The following is a 24,309-nucleotide window of genomic DNA, read 5'->3' on the forward strand; positions in this document are numbered from 1 at the left end:
GGGTTTTTTTAATCAAGCTTGTACTGAAATATCTTGCTCTCTTTGAATTTGGTGTAAATCAAAAATAATGTTGCTAGAGTTCAGTAGAAAGGCTAGAGGGAAAAAAAAATAATAATTTAGCCAGACTTTAATTCACTGGGCAGGCATTTCCCTGGGTAAAATCAAGAGGATAGATAGCCAAAAGCATCTGTGAAATAACAATTTCTCTAAATTTGTTCTTTAAAGATCTGTCAACTCTAATAAAAAAATGTTGAAATTTGATATTCCGTTGTTGATACGCCTCGACTAAATTCCACTCCTTGTTATTTGTTCTAAAACATCCATTCTTCATTAACAATCTACCCAATCTTACACATGCTTTGGGCAAAGGCAGAGAAAAAGTATAAAGATGAGACTTTCTGCACTTCTGACTCAATTCCACAGTAACTGCAAGTAATATGGCTGAGCAGACACTTTCAGATAAACTTTGATTTCAGCCACAAAGCCCCTCTACTGATGTAATGAATGAAATGTCCATTTAACTTTTAGACCTAGCAGATCTGTGAATAGGAAAGAGCACAGTTCAGTAGGCTATTAACTAACCTGTGAAATGATGCTCATTATATGGACAAAGTATTATGTCTTCTGGAAAATGAGCAGGTTGCCAACCAACTACCTTGATCAGATACACCCAGGAATTAAAATGGATATTTTTGTTCACATTTGATTAGTATTTGAGATCCTCTTTCTCTAAACACTGCCCAGAGGACTGCACATGCCAAATTCCTACCACAGCTAGAGCTATTATACAAAGACCTGAGAAAGCTCATTCCACTTAGCTCTATCTTAGGTTTACTGACAGTGCTGAAGACATCGGTCTTTTCCCCAGACTATTAACTGACTTTCAGAAACAACAAAGGAAGCATTTTGAAGTTGAAATCTAGCATTACATCGCCCACAATGAAGAACAGTTAAAATAAATAACCAGCCACAGATTTGTCCCTGAGGTATTCCGTAAAACCTCCAGCTTATTTAGAAGAATTGTAACAAAATAGTATTCATCATTACCAAAATGAAAAACAAAGTCTGTAAATCTTACTGAAAAGTTTGGATACCTTGGGGTGCTAGTAAAGAAAAGAGAAAACACTCCATGCTAAGGCTGAATTAAAAGCAAATTCAACAGAGAGGCAGCAGGTGCATTTGGATTATCTACTGCAGATTCTTAACTTGGAGGGCACCTAACTGATACATATGTGATCAGAACAAGAATTCACAGGCATGCTTCACAGCCATTGGGAAGAACACCAGACAACTGCTATTAGATACCTTCTCCATGGAGCTCCTCTGTGTTAATGGCATATTTCTAATCTCCTAAGTGAGTTAATACAAGATATTAGGTATAGGGATGTGGTTTGAGGGATGCATTTGAATGGGAATAACTCAGTGTAGCAATAAATACCTTGGTGCTTTTGCAATTCCAAGGGAATGAGTTCATATCTAAAAAACCCAACTATTATTTTCTCTGTCTACAAAGGGACTTGGGATAGAGCCATTCTCCACCTCTGGGTCATTGCACAGAAAAGGAATGTAAGGAATGCAAGAGCTATGCTGCTGCAGACACAACTCGTAAGCAGTCTGTTCCTAAGGACATTCCACTGGGAGCCAGGGACCCCTCAGTTTGGCCTTTATATACACTGTAGTTTTATGCATCTATCCAAATTCTTACTATTAAGACCATAATATAAAATACATAATTTATCCTTCAAGTAAGAGCTAGAGTCCAAAAATCCATCTTTTCTTCATTACTGAGGAAAAAAAACATTATAAGGAAAGCAAATAATTGCTTTGGACAAGGCAATGCAACAGCTTGGACAAGCTACTGCCACCAAAATGTGTTATAAAGCAAACACATAGAAGACTGGGAACATCTGGGAACAAAGACCTACACCATGGAAGATACTATTCTGTGAGGCAAAGACCCAAGGAAGGGTTTAAATGCATTATAATCTGGCCAGTTTTGTGATAAACTTGTATGTCAGATAGGAAAACATCTTGAAACCCAGATCTCTCAAGGTTCTACCGTGAAGGCATGGGTGGGATTATGAAGGAATGTACTTATCTAAGTAAATAAGGGTAACTTGCTTAAGAAGATTGAGAAAAAGCCTCTGGTTACAGGGACTACCAGCACCACATTTTCTGTTTAGCAGGCTCCTAAAAGTCAGGAAGAAATTTTATATCTTTACACACTTTGAAGTCTCTATCCCTTTTTTCATCCTGCTCTCTAGAGACACATACATGCTGGCTAATTCTCCTTCCTCTTTGGAATAATGATCACCCAAAACTAGGTGCCCACCCAGGTATAACTAGGCTGGAAGAAGTAGATTTCATGTGCTCCAAAAGAGACATTCCCTTCCTCCTCTAATCTCACGTTAGCCCCACCGAACTAGGGGAAAACCATTCATTCCTATTCTATTGGGTAAATTTTTGGATCACCACTTGGATTGCTTGACACTGCAACCTGAGCTGGCAATTCTGAACTGTAACTAAATGCCTAAAAAGGGAAAGTGAGAAAGGAGGTGTTATGTACAAATAAGAAATTACTTTTTTCTATATACAGCATTTACAAAATTTCTACATGAACATATTCTTTATAGTTCGTGTAGGTTTTGAAAAAATGGAGAGTTCTTAGGACAGCTGTCAGAAAACCAGTCTTACAGTGTGAGCCTTAAAGAGTACAACATATCCAATTTACCGGAATGAAAGTTGAGATTTATCTTGACTACTAACTATAAATTTTTAGTAGTCATAAGGGTGTTAAAATTGTGATAGTGTAAAGATATGGAGGATCAAGGTTTGCAGATCAAGACAATAACTTCATTAAGCCAGGTGGCACAGCCAGGAAAGGAGCACAAGTTTCTGTGTGCATCCTTTTCCACAGGACTGCAAATAATCAGTTTTTCATAGACACTTGTTCAGAAAACATATCCGAAGAAGGGAAACTTTTCAGTCTTACTGACAAAGGCATAGCAAAAGGAAGACTGGCAGCTGAAATTAGACAAATTCAACCTTTCCACAACATTGCAATTTCCTAGCACTAAGGGTAATTAAATATTGGAACAGCTTACCAGGGGAGCTGGTGGACTCGCCATTGCTTGGAGCTTTAGGACGAGATTAGATATCATTGTAAAAGAGATGCTTTAATCCAGGTTCTGGAAGTTCTCAACATGCCCATAACACTTGCAGCTCTGCATTAAGACAATGACTATAATCAAATCTCATACTTTAGGGTTTCAGCTGATCAACTGCAAGGGTTATAAAGAATTTCTTTTTTCTTTCACATAAAAACCAGACAGATACTTTGATGTGGTTTATATTCTGATCTGTCTCTGAAGGAGCAGAGATTGTCCACATCTATAGAAAACACAGGGGAAGCTGATACAGTGGCCAGTGGTGATAAAGTACTTCACCTGAAATTCACCTAGCAGTTACATCCTAATGTGAGCTCACATGAATTTGAAGCCATCTGGATGCAAAACACCCGGGAACTGTGTGATTAGGTGAGTGCAGAAGTTTAGCTGTCTGCCCAGCTAAGGGCCTGCCTGGTGTTAGCACCCACTCAGCATTGCACCAGCACAGTTTCATGACTTTTGGAAAGGAGCTGTTTCATGCTCTGCGTTTGGCCAAGGGTCACGTGAAAAACTATTGGATCACCATACCTTAGAGGTCTTTTCCCAAGGTGACATAGCTGTAAATCTCAATTGAGTTTGTTTTGTGTTTGTTCAGTATGAGATCCAAACCACCTGTTAATGTACTAAGGTCATCTGGACGTATCTCATCTAATTAACTAACTGCTATTGAAGAAGCGTAAGTAACACCTTGATTTTTACAGTCCCCTGAAGTTAATATAGAGTTACCAGAGTTAAATAGAGTTACCATGTTTACACACAGGTATCAGGATGAGTTTAGTGTTCTGTGTTTTCCAATATAATCAGATACATAAGCATCCCTTTCAATGTTTAATATAGCTACATTTGCAACTATACAGTCTACAATATTTAGCAGAATACTGTCATGACTTAATTATTAAATGCAAGTAAGTAAAGCAAGACAGGTCATTCTGCTGCTTTTACAGTTGTGTGTGAAAAGACTACGTCTCCACTCCGGCAAATAAAGCATGAAATGGGAACTGTTTTCTCTAGCAATTTCTGTGAGCTGTCCAGTGGCATGGCTATACAGTGAGTCTCCAAATAAAGATCTATGTAAGTCAAGTCCCTGTTTCCAGGCTTTTATTCTTTTCAGCTACCTATACTCTTCTCTTACATCCCTTTCACAGTGAGTTAAGATTCAAAAATATTTCTGTCTGTGCTAAATGACAGGCCATTTGTTTACAGCTACACATGCAATGTAATGCAGGCATATAATTCACCTGTCTAGCAATTCAGGGCATTTTCTGTGCAGAATAAGGATGATTTCTGTTTACCGTAATTCTGAGCATACATATTAGGCTTTGTTGTCAGTATCGGCCATTATCATTATGTTAAGATTGTCATATTTCAGAGTACGAATGGCACAGACCATGACAGCACTATCTAGTAACACAAAACATTTGTGTAAAAACAAAAGAAGACTCAATTTTTGAAAAGAAAAAAATAAAATACACTGATACTGCTTGTCTCAATGTCTATCTTGGTGGTACATGCATATATATGACAGCAATTTTGAAGATTATATTTACAAGATGGACCTATTAAGCAGTACCATGAGTATCCTTACTCAAAGAAAACCAGACTACACAGAGACTCCTCATCTGGGAAGAAAATTGCAAAATCTACACTTACAGTCTTCTGACTTCTCACACAGACATCACTTGTCTGCTGCTGTATTTGAGTACAAATAGCTCTGACAGACTCTGTACCTGGATCCGCTCCACACTGCACACAAATTTCATGATAATGAACTTCTAATAGTTTTTTGATCATTTGTTCTACTGAGGTTCTTACAGCATACCTAATGCCCACAGTGCAGGAATGCTTGGGAAACCTCAAAAAAAAAAAAAAAAAATCTACTGTCCCATAGTTTTTCAAGAATACTTTTTTAAACAAAAACTGAAGGAGGAATATTATATTATGAAATAGATACACTAAAAGCCAATTACATAATGAAGACTAATATTGTTCTAAAGATAAATACAATCACAAATTTTGACTAAATCTGGGATACAAAAATTATTCCTTAGCTTTCACAACTTGTTCATTTGAAGGAGTATGAAAGACAACTTTAAGTACAGGAAGCATCTGCACATTTGCAGCAGAGATTTACCTTATCTCCCAGAGTGCTCATTTATTCCTCCTGTGCCAAAATTTTTACCCAAGTAACACAGAAGTTCACATGATCACTGAGCATCAAATTTTCCACTCTTGTATTTCTGTGAAAAAATTCCCAACTCCAAATGTTTGAATTTTTAAGCAATTATAGCTGTAAGAGTCTAAAATTCTTAATTGAGTGAATAATTTTTAATTTCCACACAGCATAGAAATGGATGCATTCAGTAGAATCCAGAGAATTAACATAAGTGTTCTCATCCTTTCTTAATTCTCTACTGAAAACTATGTTCTTGCTGTTCACAACCTGTTTCCTGTATATTTCTAGTAAGAGAACTAGAAATTCAGTCTTGTATTTCTTGCATCTTAGCTTTCCTTAAACACTACAAGGTGGTTCTTTTTCTTCCTTACAGAATCATGTACAAGTTTGAATTAATTTAAATTCTTTTCATTAGGATTTGGTATTGTGGATTAATGTTCCCCCCTTGAATTGTTTAATATTAAAGATACCATAGTTAACATTTCAAGCAGACTTTCAGTTCTATTCTTTAAACTAGAGCATGTAGTAGCTTCTTCTTCATCTACCTGAAATTTAAAAAAAACCCTAATAGTGTAATTTTGACACGTAACAAAATGTTGTCAGAAGCACACCAATTAAACTTTACCCCCCACAAACTCAATAAATTCAATATAAAACAAACAACAGAATCTAATCTAACTGCCACTTTACCTGGAAATGCATGCCCTGTTAGAGAATCCAAATCTGAAATTAAAACAGTGAAAAATCATCCTTAACACTAATTTAATATTAAAACCCCCAAAAATTCAAAACTAAATCTGATATCAAATATCACATTATCATCAACATCAAATTTTAATCATATATGTATATGAAAAGCAAAACTAGAACACTTAGCATTACATTATAGAGATTTTCCTCTCCATAGTTTTGTAAAGATGTAAAATAAGATCTTAAGATGAAAGTCTTGAACATTTACGAGAAACTCATTCAATTTACTGTTTAAGACAGACATATTGCAATTAAATAGGAATTTTACAATATTTTTTAATGAACCTATGCTTTCAGAAGCTTGTATCTTCAGAGTACGCATTTCTTCTGAGATTGTACATAAGACCAATATTTAGAAATCTGCAGAATGCTTTTTAGATTATACCATTTTAAAAATAAGATTTTCTTTTTTGATCACAACAAATAACAGACCTAGCTTTGCCTATCCTAGTGTTCATTCTTTCATAAATTTTTTTCAAAAATAAGCTGTTTTAAAAAAGAGAACTGGAAGTATTCCTGCTGACCCCGTAAGGCATAAATTAGGGCTTCACTGGTTGACTCCCATCTGAAGAGAGAGCAGGAAGGTGCACCAGTGGCACTGATGTCACCAGAATGATCCCTCCTCAACTTGCACTGGGATCAGAATTCATGATTTTGTCTTTGAAGTGCTTTGCCCCACCTTTGGACATTCTGTATTCTTAACAGAGACATATTTAGTAAATTTGAGGAGTTATACCCAGAGATTCACTTGTAAATCTGTAGCCAGAACTAAAAGAGTAGTTAGCTCTGATAAAGTATGGTCTCAATACCAGTTAGGATTACTACTGCATTACCAAGGTGTAAGGCTAATTCTCAGACATACATGGCCAAAAACATCCTTTGTAGCTAGTGTTCTGTCATGCAAGACAAGGATGTGAGCACATTGCTAGAAGCAGTCCACCAGTTCCCAATTAGCTCACCATGATAGCAACCCTCAGATTGTCTTTCCTCCATCTGTTGCACAAGTGAGATGGCAGAGGGATGCAGTAGCTATGTTCTCTTGGAAAAGCACAGCAGGCAGGTTGTGGCTGACCAATTTACTCTCATATGTGTACACATGAGCTCTCTTGGCATTTATAGGAATCAAATGTATTTAATAGCAGTGCCTGCAAAAAGGTAGCTGGGTAATTTAGGCACTTTATTAGGAACTTCTAGCACCATTTTTAAACTACTTTATCTTAAAAAAAGATTTTGTTTCCTGGTTGCAGCAATCAATAGGTACAAGATTCTAGATTAATGGTTTACGCCACAGAAATCCTGAACTTCTTCTAATACAGTAAGTGACTCTTAAAAAATTATTGGAAAAATATTTACCAATGAACTCCTGGATGTACAACTTCTACTGGAACCAAGACGAAAGTGTGCTTGGCTTTAATAATTTACAACTGTTTAAACGAGAGAAATTTCCTGAGGACTGAGAACATTCTCAATGTTGTAAGTGAACACAAGAGAAAAACAACCCAAAAAGTAATAAATGTACTAGACAGAACTGCTTTCTGAAATACAGGATAGTGAACAGCATGCATTACCTAACACTTCCGGTATGTGGAGTCTCAAGCTTTGTTGGAACTAGATGATCTTAAGGTCCTTTCCAACCCTAACTATTCTATGATTCTATGATCATACCAAACTTTATTATAACGTACAGCAGAAAGAAAAAATAATTTCAGCATTTTTCCTTCCAGAGCCTGAAAGACAAAAGAATGTTGTTGTCCCCTACTAGCCCATAAAAAACGCACCAAAACCAGGTTATGCATAAATGGAGTATCTAGCTATGCAGTGACTGCTGTCTGAAAACAGACTGGATGCAGCCACCAGGCAAATCAGGATCATCCAAAAAAAAGTGTAACACTTGAATTGCCCAAACTGCTGGCATTGTGCACATGCTGTGCCACAGCAATAATGTGTTCGAAAACATCTGTTCTATGTCATTTTATCGAAGAAAGTATCCTGATGCAAAAACTTCAAATCCAAGAAATAGAAAGGAGCTAAAAAATAAGTCCTCTTCCTATAGCAGTGAAACAGTATCTTCTCAGACACTGGGATTTTAAAGGAATAAAAAAAAAAGCAACTGAAACCAAAAAAGTGAGACTTGTTACTGAAAAGAACATGTACATATTCTGACTTGCAGCAGAAAACACTGTGAAAATGCCATCCTGAAACTAATGCAGATAACTTAAAGCAAATTAATTAAGCACTTGTCTCAGCATAAAACAGCACTGCTTTGTAATACTCTGTGTTAAGCTAATGATGTAAATTGTGGCTGTGTTTATTTTCTAACAAGTTGACCTACACTAACTGAAAACATAGTAGTTTGTTACCCAAGCACGTGTCCTTTGTGAACCGTTAAATAAAACTCAGACCTACTTTGCTAGCTGAAACCAGAATAGTTTATGGTATATTGAACCCACAAATCATGATCCACATGCCCCAATTCCATCACTACATTTAACAAAGAATGATATGAACTGACACTGCATAGGCTGGCAATGTAAAGTTTCCCTTATAAAGATAAATACAGTGTGCAGCATTTCCCTGCTACACTTCAATACATGCAATTACTGCAGTTATAATGGAACAAAAACTTTGCTGTAACTGAAACAACCGGAGTATTCATCTCTGCCATGAGATTTATAGAATCATAGAATCATAGAATCGCAAGGGTTGGAAAGGATCATCTAGTTCCAGCCCCCCTGCCATGGGCAGGGGCACCTTGCCCTAAACCACGTGGTTCAAGGCTCTGTCCAACCTGGCCTTGAACACCGCCAGGGATGGAGCACCCACAACCTCCCTGGGCAACCCATTCCAGTGCTTCACCACCCTCACTGTAAAGAACTTCTTCCTTATATCTAATCTAAACTTCCCCTGTTCAAGTTTGAACCCATTACCCCTTGTCCTACCACTACAGTCCCTAAGGAAGAGTCCCTCCCCAGCATCCTTGTAGACCCCCTTCAGATACTGGAAGGCTGCTATGAGGTCACCACGCAGCCTTCTCTTCTCCAGGCTGAACAGCCCCAACTCTCTCAGCCTGTCTTCATACGGGAGGTGCTCCAGCCCTCTTATCATCCTCGTGGCCCTCCTCTGGACTCGCTCCAACAGCTCCATGTCCTTTTTATGTTGAGGACACCAGCACTGTACACAGTACTCCAAGTGAGGTCTCACAAGAGCAGAGTAGAGGGGCAGGATCACCTCCTTCGACCTGCTGGTCACGCTTCTTTTGATGCAGCCCAGGATACGGTTGGCTTTCTGGGCTGCACGCGCACACTGAAGCCGGCTCCTGTTAAGCTTCTCGTCAACCAACACCCCAAGTCCTTCTCTGCAGGGCTGCTCTGAATCTCTTCTCAGCCCAACCTGTAGCAGTGCCTGGGATTGCCCCGACCCAGGTGTAGGACCTTACACTTGGCATGGTTAAACTTCATAAGGCTGGCATCGGCCCACCTCACAAGCGTGTCAAGGTCCCTCTGGATGGCATCCCTTCCCTCCAGCCTATCAACCGAACCACACAGCTTGGTGTTGTCGGCAAACTTGCTGAGGGCACACTCAATCCCACTGTCCATGTCGCCGACAAAGATGTTGAACAGGACCGGTCCCAACACCGATCCCTGAGGGACACCACTCGTTACAGGTTTCCAACTGGACATCGAGCCATTCACCACAACTCTTTGTGTGCGGCCATTGAGCCAGTTTTTTATCCACCGAGTGGTCCATCTATCAAATTGATGTCTCTCCAATTTAGAGACAAGGATGTCATGCGGGACAGTGTCGAACGCTTTGCACAAGTCCAGGTAGATGACATCAACTGCTCTGCCCCTGTCCATCAGTTCCGTGGCTCCATCATAGAAGGCCACCAAATTGGTCAGGCAGGATCTCCTCTTAGTGAAGCCATGTTGGCTGTCACCAACCACCTCGTTGTTTTTCATGTGCCTTAGCATGTTTTCCAGGAGAAACTGTTCCAAGATTTTGCCAGGCACAGAGGTGAGACTGACTGGTCTGTAGTTCCCCGGGTCTTCCACCTTCCCCTTCTTGAAAATGGGGGTTATATTACCCTTCTTCCAGTCATCGGGAACTTCACCTGACTGCCAGGATTTTTCGAATATGATGGACAGTGGTTTAGCAACTTCATTCACCAGCTTCTTCAGGATCCGTGGATGGATTTCATCAGGTCCCATGGACTTGTGCACGTTCAGGTTCTTAAGATGGTCTCGAACCGAATCCTCTCCTACAGTGGGCCTAAGGTCTTCATTCTCACAGTCCCTGCATTTGCTTTCCAAGACTTCCGTGGTGTGGTCAGAGCATTTGCTGGTGAAGACTGAGGCGAAGAAGTCATTAAGAACCTCAGCCTTCTCCAAATCCATGGTAGCCAGTTCTCCTGATAGCTTCTGGAGAGGGCCCACATTGTCCCTAGTCTGTCTTTTATTTGCTACGTATCTATAGAATCCTTTCCTGTTATCTTTTACATCCCTTGCCAAACTTAATTCTAGCTGGGCCTTAGCTTTCCTAACCTGGTCCCTAGCTTCTCGGGCAATGCTCCTATATTCTTCCCAGGCCGCCTGTCCTCGCTTCCACCTTCTATAAGCTTCTTTTTTCCCTCTAAGTTTCCTCAGCAGCTCCTTGTCCATCCATGGAGGTCTCCTGGCCCTCCTGCTGCACTTTCTTCTAGTGGGGATGCAACACTCCTGAGCACGTAGCAGGTGATCCTTGAATACCGACCAGCAGTCTTGGGCTCCCCTGCCCTCTAGGACTGTATCCCATGAAACCTTACTAAGGAGGTTCCTGAAGAGGCCAAAGTCTGCTTTCTTGAAGTCCAGGGCAGTGAGCTTGCTGCATGCTCTTCTCACTCTCCTGAGCATCTCAAACTCAACCATCTCGTGATCACTAGAGCCAAGGCTGCCCTGGAGCGTTACATTTCCAACCAGTCCCTCCCTGTCGGTGAGCACAAGGTCCAGCATGGCACCTCTCCTCGTCGGCTCCTCTATTGCTTGAAAGAGGAAGTTGTCTTCCACACAATCGAGGAACCTCCTGGATTGCTTGTGCCGGGCCGTACCGTCCCTCCAACAGATGTCAGGATGGTTGAAGTCCCCCATGAGGACCAGGGCCTGCGAGCGTGAGGCTGCTCCTATCTGTCTGTAGAGCGCTTCATCCACAGAGTCCTCTTGATCAGGCGGCCTGTAACAGATCCCCACTTTAATGTCCCCCATTGCTGTTTTCCTTTTGATCCTGACCCACAAACACTCTGTTACCTCATCACCCGTCCCCAGACAGAGTTCCATGCTCTCTAGCCTATCACTGACATAGATAGCAACACCCCCTCCCCATCTGCCTGGCCTGTCTTTTCTAAACAGCCTGCAACCTTCCATTCCGACACTCCAGTCATAGGAGCCATCCCACCATGTTTCTGTGATACCAGTGACATCATATTCCCGTAGCCTTGCACACATCTCTAATTCCTCTTGCTTGTTCCCCATACTACGGGCATTTGTATAGAGGCACCTTAGCCGAGCTCCAAATGCAGCCAACTCAATGGCTGGGGCAGCTGGAACATCTCTACATTGCTCCAAGCACTTATTACAGGTGCTGGCAACTGACCAGGAATGTTAGGATGGATCAATGCTCCCCTCCCCCAACACATCTAGTTTAAAGCTTTCCTGACCAGCCTGGCAAGCCTCCTACCAAAACAGCTCTTCCCCTTCTTTGTCAGACCAGCTCCACCAGCCTCCAGTAGATCTGGCCTCCCAAATGGAGCCCCATGTTCTAAATAGCCAAACCCCTGACTATGGCACCAGCATTCTAACCATTTATTAACCTGCCAAACGCGCCTAGCTTTTTTAAGGTCCTCCCCTTTGTCCTGGAGAATCGATGAAAAAACTATCTGAGCTCCAGAGCCCCTAACCACCTCTCCTAGGGCTCTGTAGTCCTTCTTAATGTTCTCCAGGCTACTGCTATCTATATCTCTAGCACCCACATGGACCACTAGGAGGGGGTAATAGTCAGCAGGACTTACTAGAGCAGGCAGCCTCTCAGCAACATCCCTGATTCAAGCCCCTGGCAGGCAACACACCTCCCTTGAGACTGGATCAGGCCGGCAGATGGGTGCCTCTGTGCCTTTCAAAGTAGAGTCCCCTACTACTATGACCCTCTGCTTTTTCCTGGAGGCACCAGTAGTGATCCTCTTTACTGGTGCATCAGCAGGGTGCTCATTAGGTGTGGTGGGTGCTTTCTCATTAGCCTCCTGCAGAACCGCAAAGCGGTTCTGGGTGGGGACATCAGACTTAGGAGGAAGCCCCTTGTCGTTAATTGTCCTCTTCCTCCTTTTTTTGTTTGTTTGTTTCTTCTATTCTTCCATGGACTTCATGGGCAGAAGAAAAATCAACATTTCCTGTTATTGTCGAGGAGACTTTGCAGTTTCTTGGACTGATTTTTAATTAAGTAAACCTGGTCAGGTGGAATCTAGTTTGCCTCCATTCCATGTATTTAATGAATTGCCCTGATTTGATGCCATTCACTTTTATTTTCACACATGACTTTCTAAGTGAAGAACAGGAATAGGAGATGAAAGTGGAGTACATAAAAATGAAACACGTTTCCATTCCCTTTTTAAGGCAAAATAGTTAGCATGTCCATAGTAGCAATTAGCAATGAACTATATTCATGCAATCCATTCCTGAGTCATACTATAAGTCATTGATTTAAGTAGAAAAAAAACCAGTGATTTGATGATAGAGCTGACTTCAGTTGCATAGCATAGTATAATTTTTAAAAGAGAAAGAGGACGTACTTCTCAGCAAGCAGCATCTTTGGTACACCACATTCATTTCATCAGCTCAGAGCAAAACAGACATTGGCAAAGGTAGAAGCTTTTCAGGCCAATAAGCTAATTGTTTTTTCCTAGGGCTGATTAGCAAAGATGTAGTCCTGTCTATACCTTGCCTCCAAGGCCCTGTCCCTCCTATTTCAAACCAGTGTACACTGCACAATCCAGTACTCAACCTTTGATGTCCACTCGCATGGTACTCCTAGTGCTGTGCTTACAGTAAAATATCAAAGCAGGGTATACCTGCCACTGACACGCATTGGCAGAGTACCAACGCTGAAAGAAAGGGATGATTTTTACAGTCCACAGGAAAACATTTTGAAAGTGCAGAGCACATTTAAATCATTTAACATTAAGGGCTCTCCATGGCATTGTCAGTGAGATGATGAAATGCCAAACCATCCCTGGGAGCTGATACCTGCTTTGAAAGGTTAGGAGAAGCTAAATGAATGTTAAATCATACTCTTTTGAAAATAAAATATTTCTTCCTACTTCTAAGTGTTTAATAGATATCACCATCAGGAAATGAGTATCTGCTTTGCTAAACATCCAGAGTTAGACTCGATCTTATTTCACTAAAAGCACATAACTGGGCAGCAGAGATCAGGAGCCATAGTGGATGTGCACAACACCTGGATCATAAAGTCTATAAAGCTCATGTCTTCTTTCAATAGGAAGAAAGGAGCAAGGTCCAGCCGCTCAAAAAATTAGGCTAGTCACAAAGAAGAAAGTAAAGAGCAAACATAGAGCTGCAGTGGCTGAAGATCATAGAATCTTTAATGGTTTGGGTTGGAAGGGACCTTAAAGATCATCTACTTCCAACCCTCTGCCATGGGTGGGGACACCTTCCACTAGACCAGGTCACTCAAAGCCCTGTCCAACCTGGCCTTGAACACTTCCACCGATGGGACATCCACATTTTCTCTGGGAAACCAGTGTTTCAGTGTCTCATTACCCTTTACCCATAGTAAAGAACTTCTTCCTAATATCTAATCTAAATCTACCCTCTTTCATCTTAAAGCCATTCCCCGTTGTCCTGTCACTACATGCCCTAAAAGTGCCTTTCCACCTTTCCTGTAGTCCCACATTAGGTACTGGAAGGCTGCTCTAGGGTCTCCCCGGAGCCTTCTCTTCTCCAGGCTGAACAAGCCCAACTCTCTCAACCTGTCTTCATAGGAGAGGTGCTCCAGTCCTCTGATTATCCTCTGGACTCACTCCAAGAGGTCTATGTCTTCTTATGTTGGGAACCCCAGAACTGGACGCAGTACTCCAGGTGGGGTCTCACAAGAGCAGAATCAAGGAGGAGAATCACCTCCCTAGACCTGCTGGTCATGCTTCTTTTGGTGCAGCTCAGCATATGGTTGGTTTTCTGGGCTGTGAAAGCACACTGCCAGGTCATGTTGAGGTTTTTGTCAACCAACACCCGCACGTCTTTCTCCTCGAGGCTGCTCTCAAACCATTCTCTGCCCAGCCTGTAGTTGTGCCTGGGGTTGCCCCAATCCAGGTGTAGGACCTCACACTTGGCCTTGTGAAACTTCATGAGTTTCTCACTGGCCCACCTTTTCAGCCTGTCCAGGTCCCTCTAGATGGCATCGCTTCCCTCCAGTGTGTGGATCACACCACACAGCTTGGTGTCATTGGCAAACTTGCTGAGAGTGCATCAATCCCACTGTCTATGTTGCTGACAAAGATGTTAAAAAACGTTGGTCCCATTATGACCCCCTCTTGTCACTGATATCCACTTGGACATTGAACCGTTGACAGCAACTCTTTGAGTGCAGCCATCCAGCCAATTCCTTATACACGAGTGGTCCATTTGCACGAGCCAGTAAGATGATGTCCTTCTCTCTTCCCTTATCCACTGATGCTGTAACCCCGTTGCAGAAGGCCACCAAATGTGTCAGTCAGAGTTTGCTCTTACTAAAGCCATGTTGGCTGTCATGAACACACCCCTTATTGTTTAGCATAGTTTCCAGGAGGTTCTGTGCCATGATCTTGCTGGGCACAGAGGCTAGTCTGACCATGCTGTAGTTCCCCGGGTCTTCCTTTTTTTTTTTCCTTTTTTTAAAATGAGGGTTGTGTTTCCACTTTTCCAGTCAGTGGGAACTTTACCAGATTGCCATGACTTCTCAAATATGATGCCTACTGTCTTAGCCACTTCATCTGCCAGTTCCCTCAGGACCCATGGATGCATCTTATTTGGTACCATGGACCTGTACATCTTCAGGTTCCTTAGATGTTTATCAACCTGATCTTCTCCTTATTGGTGAGCACAAGGTCCAGCATAGCTTCTCTCTTCATTGGCTCCTTTATCACTTGGAGAAGGAAGTTATCATCAACGCGTTCCAGGAACCTCCTAGATTGCTTATGCCCTGCTGTGTTGTCCCTCCAACGGATATCAGGGTGGTTGAAGTCCCCCTGAGGATCAGGGCTTTTGAATGTGAGGCCGCTTACATCTGTCTATAAAGGACCTCATCTGCTCGGTCTTCATGGTTGGGTAGCCTGTAGCAGACTCCACCATAATATCACCTGTCCCTGCCCTCCCCTTAATCCTGAGATATAAGCTCTCAGTTGGCTCCTCATCCATCCCCAGGTGGAGCACTGCACTGCAGCTGGTCATTGACACCCTGTCTATGTGATGTGAGATGGCTTTGCATTAACCAGAAGTTAATGTACAGTTAACTGTAGCTTTGACAATCAGGTCAGTGAAAACTATTGACATATAACTCCATATATCGACATATAATTCCAAGGATTGGATTTCGATTGTGAGTTTGGCTGCACTCAGATTTTGGCTTTAATGTGGTTCTACCCAAATCTAAATCCAGAGGGCAAACTAGAAGTAGGTAAGCAGTTCTTTGCATTAGCTTCTAGAGGGGGAAAGTTTCCGTCAGCTTTGAAAACGATATGCATTATCCACTAAAAAGCTGTTTTTGCACTAGAGGAAACTCTTACACAGTCCCATTGACTAGACTTGGGTCTGCACAATTTATCGTTACCCTGCCACTGTGCCCCTAACCTACTCCAGTAAAACTTTTTTTCAGACTCTTTCTTATTTTCATTGACATATTACTGCATTAATTTGCCACCGATCCTGTTAACTGCACAATTATCATTTTAATGGGAATGTAAACCTCTCCTGTGAAAATTTCCCTGTTGAGAAGAAAAAAAGGGCATAAAGGTTACACTCAGGAATTCACAGTAGTAGAATCGCCATCTCACACATCCCTGCTCACTTGCACTGCTTGCTGAACTTCTTTTTACTCTGGGAAATAATTCAAAGGAAAACAAACAAACAAACAAACCTGGTACCATCAATCTATTGATTAACATTTGCATCATATTGAGACAGGCAGATCACACCTACAGTGTTAACCAGTGTTTCATTTTGCCAGCGTTCTTTTCTGTGACATCATTAAGAGTGGGATTCGAATTTGCTTTTCTTCAGTAGAGGTGTCTTCATGTGAGTTAAGTGTCTGAGCTTCCATTAGCTCCAATGAAGAAGTAGTTGAAATTGACTCAATCTACTATACCAAAAAGTCGAAATCAATCTTGGCCAGGTGAATAGTTAGAACAACTCTTTCCATTGAAAAAAATCACTCATAATTAGAGTGGATGCTTAGAAGGCTCCCCACATAACCTGTAGTTTAAGTATTTGGAGCTGAATCTCACCACGAAAATATCTTTAAGGAAAAGAATCTACGTATATGGATGTGGATCTGAGATAGCCACAAGAATAATATGGGGATGATACAGGCATGGAATATTAGTTGGTTTGCAGTTGGTAAATTTGATAGTCTCAGATCTTTGAAATAGTCAGTTAAAATAAGTCCTGGACAAAAACAAACTTTGTCCTGCCGGCCTCTAGTGCAAAAACTAGCTGGTTGTTTTCTCCACTCTCTTAGAATCATAGGATAATTGCACAGGATAATGCTTATAGCCTTATATTTTGCCTTCTCATTTAATGTTATTCCACAAGAACTAATAGAATCCAACTATTATTAATGATAGCTGGTAACCATTCACACTGTCCATGTATGTCTGCTCACACAGCTCGCTTCTGCACTTGCACACTGACTCACAGTTACCACTAGTGCATGGCTGGGAGGCCAACTCCAGCTGTTTGTGCAGAGGCACGGAGGCAGGGGGTGGTAACAGCACACACAGGCTTTTAGGTCGGTGTCCGCATCATCCCTCAAAGGGTCCTTCATTTCATCAGGTTTATATGTAATCCTGCAGCCTGGCTGCATGTAGCAGCAGCACTCTCCTAAATGTGGTCCCATTTACACAACTGGCTGTTGATGCCAGGGTGGGCATGTGGCCAGATGTGGCCTACTTTTGGTGCCCCAAGTTTAACAGTTCTTGCAGAGTCAGACTGCCAATCACAAGCAGCTTATCAGCATCTGGGACACTGCTGCACATGCTCTCTGCAGCCTGCTGTATCCTCACAACTTTCTCCATCCATACACATAGGCACCTATAGAAATCACTCTTACAAGCTCACACAGAAGGCACTTCCATGTAATGCAGCCTCTCCCATGCTACGTGATACGCTTTAGCAGAAGCCAGTGGGAGACCTAAAATCCTGTTATTCCAGATGCAAATTTATCCTTACATAGTAGTTGTGATAATCACAAGAGCTGGTAATACTACCAAATCCTTAAAAGATTCTATTCAGAACAACATGATAAAGGAAGAAAATACACTTCCAGATTTACTAAAGCGCCTTATTAAAACAAAAAGCTTTCTTAAGATACAGTTAACCTTCTGGCATTCCCTTCCCTTGGGTAGCAAATATTAATTAAATGTATTGTTCTTAGTTTAATTTCTGTGTTCTTGAAGCTGTATTTAGCAGGGCTTTTAGGTTAAAATGTCATCACCTTCTACACAGAATAAAAGCTCACATTCCACTTAAAAATATAAACTCTTTAGATTATATTAAAAAAAACTTGTGATATTGGACAGAGCTGATTGTTAACATGCCCTCCAGGTCTAGTTTGACTTGACTTTAGTAGGTTTAGTAGTTCATAGTGGTAACATACTTCAGAGTAGAAGAACCTGGGATTTACTGACCCTGGCCAGCTTAACTGGATCATGCTCTGCTTCTCTTCCTCTACAACGTATGTTTGCCTCCTTTCTTTACTCTGTCTTGCTTTAAAAAAACAAATCAAAACAAAACAACAAAACAAAACAAAAAAAAAAAAAAAAAGAAAACCAACTACCAATTAAAAATAAAAAAAAAAACCAACCCAGTTTCCTTACATTTTGAAAATCATCATAAATTCATTTTCTTGTTCTGCTGATCCCAAACACGCCGTCTCCTTCATGCTTCCTAGTATAATCATGGCCTCAGGACTGGTTTATCCAAACTCATACAGGGTTTTTAAATAACATCATAAACTGTGTTGTAGAACCTCCAACTGCATACAGCCATTTTGAGATCAGAACATTAAAGCTTTCCAAAGTAGCTCTCATCAGGAAACTTACAGTACATTATGGCTTAAATCCCAGCCCCGGCTTCCTGCAGTGATGGATGCAGCGCTGACAGTGGCAGCAGCACCAACTCTGCTCGAGTGCAGAGAGACTTAATTTAGGCAGCATTCACTAGCACTTTGATAGTGATGATGGACGATACCTATCATCAGTACTGTAATTTGGACTCCCTCAGTTCACCACAGCCTCACTGCCCCATCTTGAGCCAGGATTTCCCAGAGGACTACCACAGGCGTGCTGTCCTCACTACATTTGTAATAGTCCCAACGCTCTGAGGAAGGCATGCTGTATCTACAGGGACACTGTAACTTTGAGTGCTACAGCTGCTAAATCCCACTCAAGTTCATTGTGCACATACGTAAAACAAACTCACACATATAAATGAAAAAGTTTGTCAGAAACATCAATACAAACATTATTCATACTTTCCCCAGTGACTTCTACTTGTGTGGCTGGTTTAGCTGTGAAAGAGGTGAAAGAACAAATTTCCTAATATACTTGACTTTTAACATCTGTCTACAACTATGTTTGTCTACAACTAGAACTGTCTACATCTGTGTCTACAAGCATTTTTAAGCTCAGGAGCACTTTTTAAATGATGCATGACTGATCATTGAACAATCGACACCTTAGAATCATGGAATCACTTAGCGCGGAAAAGACCTTTAAGATACCAAGTCTAACTGTTAACCCAACACTGCCAAGTCCACCACTAATCCATGTCGCCAAGTGCCACATCTGCACATCTTTTAAATACCTCCAGGGGTGGTGACTCAACCACTGCCCTAGGTAGCCTGTTCCAATAACTGACAACCCTTTCAGTGAAGAATTTTTTCCTAATATCCAATATAAATCTCTCTTGGTGCTGCTTGAGGCTGTTCCCTTTCCTCCTATCACTTGTTACTTGGGAGAAGGACCAAAAAATCTTAAGTGTTTGAAGCATTTCTCCTATGATGAAAAACTGAGGGAGCTGGGCCTGTTCAGCCTAGAGAAGAGAAGGCTCAGGGGGAATCTGATCAACGCGTATAAGTATCTGAAGGGAGAGTGTCAAGACAATGGGGCCAGATTCTTCTTGTGGTGCCAGGCAAGAGGATGAAAGGCAAAAGGTACATACTAAAACACGGGAAGTTCCACCTGAACATAAGGAAGAACTTCTTTATTCAGAGAGTGACTGAGCATTGGAATAGGTTGCCCAGAGAGGTTGTGGAGTCTTCTTCCCTGGAGATATTCAAGAGACCTCTTGACACAGTCCTGAGCAAAGTGCTCTCTTTTTGCAGCAGAATAGTCTCAGTTTAGATATAAGGAAGAAGTTCTTTACTGTGAGGGTGGTGAGGCACTGGAACAGGTTGGCCAAAGAAGTTGTGAATTCTCCATCTCTGGCAGTGTTCAAGGCCAGGTTGGACAGAGCCTTGGGCGACATGGTCTAGGGTGACGTGTCCTGCCCATGGCAGGGGGTTGGAACTAGACGATCTTAAGGTTCTTTCCAACCCAAACCATTCAATGATTCTAAATAGCTAGTACAGGTTTGGGAGTCTAAGTGAATCCAACCTATGCATTCAATCTCACTCTCTTCCCATATGAAAAGTTAAAACTTAAATTTATTTTGCATTAATGTGGAGCATACACATTTGCATAACTCAGGAGAAGTAATAACATGGTGTGGTGAACCATGACTCTCAAGCTATGAAATTTTCCAGACCAGAAAACCATACAATAGATGAAGTAAAAATATGCTAAATAAAACTGGAAGTGTTTATGTAATGTTGAGACATTTGTGAAAACTTCTGATGAAATTCTGGAGGGAAGCACTGGGCAAGTGAAGATTCTGAAACAGAGGTTTAATAACACTATACTAGAAAATAAAATGATAATTAAAAAAAAAAAAAAAAAAAAAAATCAGTTTCCTGAAAAGTGAACTGCAAAATAATGTATCTGCTCAGTTTTATTGCTGTCCCTTTCAATCTGCTTTCTGCATGCGAAAGGCAAGAAATCCTGTGAAATTCAACTGTTCCACTTTACGCCGCTATTCATGTCAAACATTATGATGTGTCTTTCGGAAGCTGCTTCTTTGTGTTGTCAGATTCTTTCAGTTTATCTCATTCTTTCTGTTGTTCTGGAAATGCCTTTTCTCTCACACTTTCCCTGTTTTTTAGTGACTTTGCTTTTTCCTTGAAATTTCTATAAACATAAGCTCTTGAATCAGCAGGCGTTTCTAAACAAAAGATATTTTTCTCTCATTTTCACCTCAGCATCAACTTCCCTTCCTCTAACTCATGTCAGATTGCTTTCAGATTTGTGCGCAGCTTGATCTAGTCTTTCATATATCATTCATTATATTCTGCTGGCCAAGCCACAGTACTTTTTCATATTCATTCTCCTGTTTTTTTTGCCTTTTATCCGATAAAACTGAGCACTTATTATTAAGCAATCCTTCAAGCCTTTGATGCCCTGCCTGGTTGCAGAAAGGCTAAATAACTATGTTTATACGTTGACATGTAAAATACTGAAGTACCAAGTTGAGCTTTATATGACAAAGCTGTCCAGGTGACTTACTAAATATTAGGACAGATCCCGTTACACTAAACAAGCTGAGTCTTCTAAGTACATTAGATTTTCAAAAGCTAGTGGGGAAAAAAAGTCTATTTAAGTACTTAAAAGGAAAAAAAAAATCACTGAAAGTGCAGGATTTCCATGTGGTGAGCCCAAGAATTTGCTAACAGATAATGCCTTTCCAGAAGGCAAAGTTGGAAGAGGTTTGGCACAGTTTGTGCATACATCAAAATGAATATACAAGAGAGACTGATTAGTGCTAGAGAAATGTAGCATTTCTACATCCCAGAAGACACACAAAGGATTAAAGGATTAAAAAAAACCAAAAAACCAAAAAAGCTCTTAAATTATAAAATGTTAATTTAAAAATCCACAACCAAATAACAGCCACAAACTAAGTTTCTACATGAAAGGCAAATGTATTTCCAATATAAGGACTAAAAAACTTAAGGGCTTAGAATGAAAGCATGAGGTATTTGTTATAAAAGGCACTGGTCTTAAAACAGAATTCAAGAATTACACTAGTGAAACCACACAAATGTAAGTAATGTTATTTGGCATTTATTCTGCTTCCAAAGTATTTCAAAGAATAATTGCACAGATCTCTCAGATCTTTTCAAACACTGAAGCCAAAACGGCTCATTTTGTCACTTAACATGAGTACTGTGCAGGAAGTTTAAAGCTTATGTCAGGTCAACAAATACTTGGACCTTGAGAAAAATATCTTTTGTGGGGACCAGCTATATTATGTAGACATGGAGGCAATCAGCTTCCATTGCAAAATGGTACTTTAGCTCTCATGTGGATCTTAGTTCAGAAACCTAGCGCGCTCTGACAACTGCTCTGAAACTGCTCTGTGTACTCTGAAAATGAAGAAAGATTAATCCTAATATTTTGAAGATAATCAGTCAATATAGATGCTAAAAGATTATGCTACAATAAAATGGTGACTGTTTGGGTTTTTTTACTTTCTCATTAGTGCCTCTTCAAACTTCATGTTTAGTTGAACCTTTCCAAGCCTGTGGCAATGTCTGAAGAGACTGTGTTAAAATTAATTAAATCTTTGCAAACATTTAGCCATAGTCCTGCTCTTATTGAGTTTTCTCAAGAGTGACGTCAATGAGAAGAGAAATAGGTGCAGGTTTTCCTTCTGCCCTGTCATATCACAGTACTCAGTATATAGATGGATTCTGGTATAGGCCTATCCTATCTTGTGAAAGACAACTTCAAGGGTAAAACACTAGAGAAACTTTTAATTTAAAAACTGATGTGATTTTGTTTCAGGGGGGAAAAAAAAAAAAGACAGAAAATGTATTTTTCTCTACCAGAAGTATAAAGAGCCTGGAAGGAGATAAGAACTATGTTAAAGTTACATACTACAAAAGTTCAAATCATGAAATAAGCTACTCCATTTCACTGGTTCCCATACTCCACACAATGAAGAGAAGTATGAACTAACCAGACTGTTAAAGAAAGTGATGGAAATTAGGAAAGCTTACAAATTCCAAGCAAATTATGTGACATTGCACAAGAAGCATGCCTGTGCCTGTGTTTAAGCATGCTAGAAACGGGAGCAAAGGCGAGCACGTTGCAGAGGCCCCTGTTGACTCCATGCACAGCGACTAGGATCATGAAGTAGCAGGGGCACATTCATGACACATTGCATCTGAGCTAAAAAGCCATGTCAAGATTAATAGCTGTAGTCCAAAGCCATTTGAACGTAGCTACTATGCTTCAGGGCCCAAGTTGACAGGTCCACATCATGCCAAGCTGTTGCTTTCTTTGAATGTGTTTTCCTCAGAGGAAGCCTTTATCAGAACAAATAAACAGATGATCTTTGAGGTTTCTTCCAATCCAAACCATTCTATGATTCTATGAAATATAATTCGCAGAACTTGCCTTCTTAACTGACCTCTTCACACTGCCAGCATGGAGACAAAGGGACAAAGGTACCTCCACCCTTTAAAAAGAAGACTGTGAGAACGGGTCAACAGTCTATAACACAAGGCAGCACACAATAACAATTGCATAATGATGTGCTGCTTATGTCTCATTCACTGAACAATAGTCAGCTTCTGAAGTGGTGATTTAAGAAAGTTGTCAATGTTTTCAGTGATAAACGCCAGAGTTCTATCAGAAATGACTGCAAGACTTGCTTTGATTTCATAGGGGTAAGATTTGCAGTGAATGCAGAAAGAAAAGACCACGAAGCAGGAGAAAGGATTTCATGGGGAAAAGTTTGTGATAATGTAATTAAAATCTCTATGCACAAGGGAATGAAGTAAAGGCTGAATTGGCTTTCGCCCATAGGCATTTCCAGATTTGATTGCTTCACTTGGTTGGTTTAGCATTCTTTCAGCACAGTTTTGTGCTTTCAACATCTTTCATGTAGAATATAACCAGAGGAAGAAAGTTATTTCATCATGTAACTCATTGAAGGCAGTGAAATTACTCCAGTACAGAACATGGTCCACCACCAGAAGTGTTTAATTTTGTAGATTTTAAATATTCAACTATTAGATGAAATAACAACTATTTAATCATAACCTAAATCCTAGGTATGACTGTTCTGAACATTGTTGTAAAATGCATGGATGCACAGGTAAAACATAGCAAACAGTTCAGTTACCATCTCTAAATCCCGAATACATACCTGTGAGCCACAAGTTAATTTTGGGCCCTGACGTGCAAACAGGCAAGCAGCCAAATTGTCACGGGTCTCTTTCACTTTGATCAACTTCAGCTTTAAAAAGCTTTCCCATAGAAAATGCATTGAAACTGCTTTGTTCTCTGGGAACAGTCTTGAAAAATCAGCAGCTTCAGATGGAAAGAAAAGAACTTACCAGAATATTTTAAAATTAACTGCATTTGAAAGCCAAGCCTGGTTTGCAGTGGATAATTTGAGCTCATCTTTTCTAAATTACAAAGACTTGCTTTCATGTTTTAGCATATCTATGTACTATATATTCTGGAGTTTACTTTAACAAAATAGGAAGGCTGCATTATTTTATTTTTTTTTAAACCAACTCTGATATGGAAATAGATCTGCCTCCAAATGAACTGGTAAAAATTTGTAGAAACAATGTCTTCTCATCTGGGTATATTATGAGTATGAAATTCCTTGCAACATTAATTTTGATAACATGCGAGCCATAAAAATAAAACCCTCAAACCCCCCCCAAACAACCACACAACTCTGGACATCATCCATAAACAAAATCAAATAAAATAAATCCTGCAATTCAGAAAACTCAAAAAACCCTCTGGTAGCACTTGTTTCTATTGGCAATGTTAATCTATTTTGGTAGCACTACTTTCTAATTTTA

The 24,309-nt window shown here is 40.5% G+C and overlaps 1 protein-coding gene across 10 annotated transcripts in view; it reads right to left on the minus strand.

The window, feature by feature from the left end:
* The window catches only part of DLGAP2 (DLG associated protein 2), a 463,956-nt gene that overhangs the window by 157,632 nt on the left and 282,015 nt on the right, over positions 1 to 24,309 (minus strand). For 4 of the 10 annotated variants that reach the window (XR_003991947.1, XM_030490186.1, XM_030490183.1 and 1 more), the window contains exon 4: positions 6,031 to 6,063. The exons of 3 other annotated variants lie outside the window; for them this stretch is intronic. Coding sequence is in view for 3 of the 7 variants with exons in the window: in XM_030490186.1 (XP_030346046.1) it covers positions 6,031 to 6,063 (33 nt within the window). In the remaining 4 variants the exon portion in view is untranslated. Of the gene's footprint in view, positions 1 to 3,104; positions 3,225 to 6,030; positions 6,064 to 24,309 lie in introns of all 10 variants that reach the window. 3 more of the 10 variants (XM_030490189.1, XM_030490190.1, XM_030490187.1) reach the window with 1 other exon arrangement.

The sequence above is a fragment of the Strigops habroptila genome, chromosome 6, assembly GCF_004027225.2.
Source record: "Strigops habroptila isolate Jane chromosome 6, bStrHab1.2.pri, whole genome shotgun sequence".
In the NCBI taxonomy this organism is placed as follows: Eukaryota; Metazoa; Chordata; class Aves; order Psittaciformes; family Psittacidae; genus Strigops; species Strigops habroptila.